This window comes from Solanum dulcamara, chromosome 10 (genome assembly GCF_947179165.1).
Source record: "Solanum dulcamara chromosome 10, daSolDulc1.2, whole genome shotgun sequence".
Lineage (NCBI taxonomy): Eukaryota > Viridiplantae > Streptophyta > Magnoliopsida > Solanales > Solanaceae > Solanum > Solanum dulcamara.
This window is the reverse complement of record NC_077246.1, coordinates 58,480,696-58,487,132: the sequence shown is the minus strand read 5'-3', so window position 1 is coordinate 58,487,132 and position 6,437 is coordinate 58,480,696. Positions and strand designations below refer to the sequence as shown.

The window sequence follows — 6,437 nt, the reverse complement described above, 5'->3', positions numbered from 1 at the left end:
CCATGTATCATTATCAATCTTGATCTTTTTCAGAGTGACCGTTTGTTTTTTAGCAGTGATAAAGGACTGAAAATATTTGTTTTTGTCCCAATTTACGTTACACTCTTTAACTTGGCATAAGTTTAACTGTTTAAGAAACAAATAAGATTCTTTTAAATTGAAAAGGCTTGTCATATTTATTTTTGATATATTTGCCTTTGGATGGTTTAAGTCTCATGTACCCATTGAAATGTTTGTCAGATGGTTAAAATGGAAAATGGCTTTAACAAATTTCATCTTATTGAATTGGTTTCTGTTTGCAAACCATATGTTATACATTTAACTCATCTATAGCATCATGGTTGATCAACCATTCACATTCAAGCAGATATTCATTCTTTAATACACAGAAAATAGCTTGAGGGGTTTAATTTGAACTAGTGCCAGGAGATGGTTTTGTCTCTACCAAAAAATCGATTGTCAAAAAAAGGAAATCAAGGCATGAAATGAGGTCTTTGATTCTTCGTGATGTAAATAGACAACACCAAGAACCTGCACAAGTAGTCTATTGAAATCTTAATTCACCACATTAAAAAAATCAGCAGCAGCATCACAACACGTTAAGGCTCAGAGTTTAATGAATATTTTCAGTTAGCTCTCACGTTCATTCTCATATGCCGAACCAAAGAGCATTTTTATCAAAATGGTTCACTGTACATGTAAGGAAACACAGTTATACAGGTGTAACATTGTTGCTGAACATGTGAAAAGATATGTAGAAAACCTATCTTGCATTGCGCATGATGTTGTGCACAACCATGGAAACGATCATTAGATTGGAAGGCAAGCATATGAAAGCTGTGTTACCAGCAGCAAATTCCAGGGGTCTCTGTTCGCAAAATGGAAACCATCTCTTCGTACTTGGAAGCATATACAAAGACCCATAACTGCATGGCACATAATGAATGCGAATTGCATTCAAAGTTAATTTCTCATGTTAAATGCATATTGCACTTTTAAAAGTAAATTCTCATATAGCTAACTGCCCTGACAGGTAAACGCATGTACATATATAGACATAGACAAGGCAGAACACAAAACACGCACACACACAGATATAGTTGCGAGACTGCCTCAACTTCCTTAACTTCAAAGTCTTCACTATGTGCCAGACAAGAATTTCCATAAGTTTCTAATGTTGCACTTGAACCTGTTAGCCTGGAAAAGTCAACTATTAATTCCTCCATCCTGTATTCTGTAAACTGACAGGACATAGAGGTAGAAGTTTGTTGAGCTACTATATCCGAGTCAAAGATATCTTTAACATAATAAATAGGATTTTCCTTCCTCCTTGTTTTTAAAACTATGGGCAATTAGAGGGAATAAGTTGGAACCATAAGATCTGATTCTACAATAAATATATTAAAACAAAAAGGTGATTTTCATGATGACAGTTGTGAACTTTAGTTCATTGAGAAGGAAAATTTTTAAAATCTTGCCACGGGAAAACAAAAAATTGGACAGAGGAAAAAGGTAACTCCCAAGGGGCTGCGTGGCATTTGGTTTTCCTCTTATCTCTCCCTTTATTGGAGGACATTATGATACGAAGTAGGAAGCATTCAAAAAGAATACATATATAAAGCAATGAAATAAGGGTCAAAATGAAGGGGAAAGAAATCCTACAGTAGAGAGTAAGATGACTGTAAATCAGGTAACCAACAGATTAAAAATATTGAGAGAACCACTATTTCAGTTCTCCTTTTGATCATCAATGCCACAAAAAAAGAGGATAAGGACATGCTGAATATTCAAAGCGGTAAGATTAAGAGGGTCTTCACAACTAAAATCAGGGCTCCTTATTGGTGTGGTTTGATCTAAGAGTACATACTGTGAGCAAGAGTTTGAAACCACCTCACCATTGTTTTCTTTTCCACCTGTATCAGCAGTGGTTGGAGGGGTAGGGGCTGCAGCTTCTTGCTGCTTTTCTTGTTTCTTTTTTCTAACTCTCTTTTTCCTTAGAGTTTTAGAGGTAGCTTGCTGGTTAGAGGTACTAGGAATAGCTGAGAATTCTATACCATTAATGGTTGCATTGTCTTTTTGTTTGGAGTTAGAAATTTGCACTTGGTGGGAACTAGGACTAGAGGTTTGATCACTTGAAGTATTGCTGAAACTGCAGCCATTATGTTGGTCATTTTCAACACTTTCAATGTGATCTACACCTTGACTGTGGTGCTGAATTGATATTAATTTAGGGGGCACAACTTGCACACTCTTTTCCTTCAGAGTAGAAGCTGAAATAGGGCCCATACCATGCAATTTTTGCTCCAGTCCTGCAGCTGAAACATGTCTCAGAACCTGCAACTGTTGAGGCAGAATAGGGGCTGCAGTGTTGCCCATTCCCTGAGTGGAAATAGTTGTACCTGCAGGTCTTGATCCCTGCATCTGGGTAGCCTTATTGTACACCATATTTTCCTTTAAAGTATCAGTTGAATTAGCACCCAAAACATGCATGGTTTCCTGCAGTTCAGTATCTAGAAAATGTCCCAAAACCTGAAAGTTTTGAGGCTGATAGGGGGCTGCAGTAATGGTCATTTCCTTGGTGGGAATAGGAGCACCTGCAGGTCTCAACAATTGCATGTTTTGGACCTGAACTGGAGTTACAGTTTTACCAAGTTCAATAACATCTCCAGCATGTCTCAAAACATGCCTCTGAGCAACCTGTTGAGTCATTTTTTGGCTCTGGTTTGCCCCTACATTTACACTCCTGAACTACTGCTGCTCAGTTCTCAAAGAAGGACTTGAAAGCCTTCCAGATCCAACTGCAGTCTCACATCCAATGGTCACAGTAGGGGTCAGTTTGGAGGCCATTTTTTGAGCATCAACAAAATCCCTTTTATCAACATGCTGGGAAGAAGAATGTTGAATATATGAAGTGGTAGCCGGAGCTCTAAAGTCATTCCTACGGTCAACCATAAGGTTCTCATGCAAAACATGAGACAAAACCCCCCCTTTGGATACCCCTTCCTGCAGGTTAGTTGGCCTCTCCTGAAACCTACCATCCTCACCTCCATTAACTACTTCAGCAGCAGCAGTTAAAACATTCAATACATTAAAACTACTGGGGGAGCCATGGGGGATTGGGAGCATTGAGTCAATACCTGATTGACGCTCGCGATGTCCATGAATTGCATTAGTACCTGTATTCTTGGTTTGGGTAGGTTTATATACCTGATGAGTGTTTCCTTGTACCTTTTGGGTGTTTTGCATAGTTTGGGTCTTACCTTTGAAGTTTCTTCTCTTTTGGGTTTCCCATTGTTCATTTGAAATTTGATTCTTGTTTGGATTGGTTGATTGTTCCTTAGCCTTGCCTCTTTCCTCCTGAGATGTGGTGGTAGATGCTTCTAGTGGTACCTGTTGCCTGAAACTTACAGCATTAGTTAAGACAATAGGAGTAGAGATCATACCTGTGTGTTTTGTCAATGCATCTTTGTTTAGCTCTTCTTCCTTGTCTTTGGCCTTGTTGCGTTCTGCATCTCTTCTGCTGATGGGGCATGCAAGAGGAGTATGTCCTTGGTGTTTGCAATAGGTACAGTAAAGGGGGACATCTTCATATTCGATGTCCTGCCATCTACCTTCTCCATTTGGATCATCATTTTCATCGAATCCAATCCAAACACTTTGGATTCTAGGCTTTGTGATGTCCATTTGGACTTTTGCTTTCGCTACGCTCCCCCTTGTCTTTTGCATAAAGGCCATGTCCAAGTGCAACACTTGTCCCACGTCCGCAAGCAAGAGCGTAACAAATTCTTTATGGAAGCAGTGCCATGGGAGCTCCGGGAGTATGACCCAAACAGGAAGAATGGGGGTTTCATAATTTGGATCGAAAGTAGGGGTCCAAACTTGAAACCGCATAAAGACACCGTCAATGTACATACGCTTGCTATCTAATACGGTGGCTCTATCATGTTCATTATCAAGGTCAATGTATATGTGTCTAGAATTGAAGTGGGTAATCTTGACCTTGCCCCTTAGTTCAGTTTGGGTAATAAATTTCTTTCGAATAACCTCCATCTTGGGCATATGGCTGTAAAACTTGCCTATGAGTGTATACTTACAGGATTCAGCCATCTTAATCATGTAATCATCTCTCTTAAACATGATGGCCGGACATCCCTGTTTTGTAACTCTTCTCGGAGGTGATAGGTCTATTTTGGTTTCCGTAACGACTTGTCTAATCCTAAGTCTTGTGGCTAAGGATTGCATTATGATGGGCGGAGGGGGGTGGTTAGTAGTGGTGGGTTGATTGTTGGGAGGTTTAGTTTTTGGAGGTATAGCACTGGGGGTTAGGGAAACTATAGGATCTTTAGTGATTTTAGGGTCGAATTTTTCAAAATTGGATGAAATGGTGGGGAAGTTTGGGACTGGGGAATTTGGTAGTTTTGGGACCATTGGAGGTACATGGAGTGTCTGAAGTAGTGGCATGATTAACTAATACAGCGTCGGACCTTAATTCACTGTTTTCGTGCCTATTGGTAGGAGTTGTAATTTTGGAATTTGAGTTCGGGGTGCCTAAAAATTGTGTTTTTTGGTTTAAAATGTTCGTATTTGTATGTGGGTCGTTCTGGTTTATAGAATTGCTTTGGGCGTTCAACGGAGTGGTGATTCCGGTGGTTCTTTGGGGAATTCCGACACTAGTATTAACGTTTGAAATGATGGGATGGTCGTTTTCTTTAGAATTTTGTTCCTGAGGTGTATTTGGTTGCTGGGGAGTACCATTGAAAGGAAAAGAAATTTCTTTGGCCACCGGAGCTCCGGCACAACCACTGTCAGCATGTCTAGTCAAATTGGAAACCCTAGAATTGAAATTCGAAGGGTTCGAAGCGTTACCTGATGGGGCTTTTTGGATGGTTGGATTCCTGTCATCATTCTGAACAATTTGTCATTGACAATTTCTGAATTGGATCTCCGCCTCTTCGCCGCCTCCGGCAAGTGGAAGCGGAACCCTAATTCCCAAATTCGAATCGTTAGAGAGTGAATTCGATGGGGCTTTTGGGATTGTTGTGTTCTTCGTTGCATCGTGATCAAAACCCATAGGAAAAGTTTTATTTTCGTCGAAATTCGCGGTGGCGGCGCCGCTGCCGGAAATCGCGCAGCCGCCTGAATTCTTTGAACTGATATTTGACAAGATTGGCAATGAATTTATAGCAATTTTTGCATGGTTGTATTCGTGTTGAGATCCTCTACAATTTGGCATTGGTCTTGAAGCTCGAATGTCACCGGAGCTCCGTCGTCGGAGTTCAACAGTAGAGCGCCGGCGGCTCCGTCATCTATTGGGGCTGGGCTTTTAGTATGAGGGGCGCCTTGAGGTGGGCAACCAACCTCAGGTGATGCGCCACCTCGAATACCATCGGAGGGCGTCCAAAAAATCGCCCGATTGGCCGGCGCCTCGCCGGAGTTTTGCTGGACAGTCGCGGCTTCATTTCTCTCGATTGCCATGCTGAAATTGCTTGATTTTCGGATATGTTGTAGCTGAGATGTTGTTCTAACATTCTCAATTGGTGGTTTATCAAAACAATTCACAGAATTGGAGCTAGAATCGATTTCTCGTTCAGTGGTAACATGTTCACGTTCTTGTGGATGATGAACAGTGATCGCGGCTGTTTTTTCAACATTCCCAGGGCTTCGGATGTCGGATTGAGACGATTCTTGATGGGTTTTGCTCAGTTGAAGATTGTATAGTTTTCTGGACTGATCCGGTGGCCTGAAAAGTTCTGTTGGCGATGATGCCATTCCGACAGAGCTGTTGCTGTTTGTAACGGCTATATTTTTTAGAGCACTGTGTATGGTGACTTACTGTCGTTATGAAGGGTTGAGAGAACCACTATTTCAGTTCTCCGTTTGATCATCAATGCCACAAAAAAAGAGGATAAGGACATGCTGAACAAAGCCCACTCCCGTCTTGATGTATTAAACAAATTTGTTAGCGACAGCAAACAAGCGAAAATTTGTTCTTCAAACTTTAAACGTCTGGTACAAATACATGAAAAACATATATACCTATGGGACGAAATACGACAGGTTATTTGTACACTATCAAATACAAAAATAAAATCTTGATGACAAATCGGAGCTCAAAGACAAAAGTGACATGTTTTAAGTACTCTGCTCAGAATTACCTGATATTTTCTCTTTGTTGTTGGCTTTAAAGGTGCATCAACTAGCCCACCAAACATAGTACCATTATAGTCCCCCACAACATATAAGATTTGGACGACCTGAGAGAAACACAACTAGAGTCTTATGTCTGATTTAAAAATTTGTAAGTTTCTATGTCTTAATGACTATGTCCACAATTCACAGTGATGAAAAAACAAATAAAATATACGAAATTTATCTATAAATAATTAGAAAATTCTCATTTCAAATTCAACTAAACCTTATCCTTCTATTTTTTAAAT

General features: G+C 40.3%; 1 protein-coding gene across 4 annotated transcripts; it reads right to left on the bottom strand.

Annotated features, from left to right (window-relative positions):
* Nucleotides 1–545: 545 nt before the first annotated feature.
* Nucleotides 546–6,144, bottom strand: LOC129870774 (uncharacterized). 4 transcript variants are annotated; one of them, XR_008762127.1, is made up of 2 exons: nt 2,289–6,139; nt 546–1,197 (listed from the first exon to the last, which is right to left on the bottom strand). XR_008762127.1 is itself a non-coding variant. In XM_055945636.1 (2 exons), exons 1-2 carry the CDS (start codon nt 2,707–2,709, stop codon nt 811–813), a joined length of 537 nt encoding a protein of 178 aa, XP_055801611.1. In that variant the 5' UTR covers nt 2,710–6,144; the 3' UTR covers nt 546–810. The 4 variants fall into 4 exon arrangements, 2 of the variants coding, with proteins under 2 accessions (XP_055801611.1, XP_055801610.1); XR_008762128.1 differs by having other exon boundaries at nt 546–926; XM_055945636.1 differs by having other exon boundaries at nt 546–926; nt 2,289–6,144.
* Between the last annotated feature and the right edge of the window lie 293 nt (nt 6,145–6,437).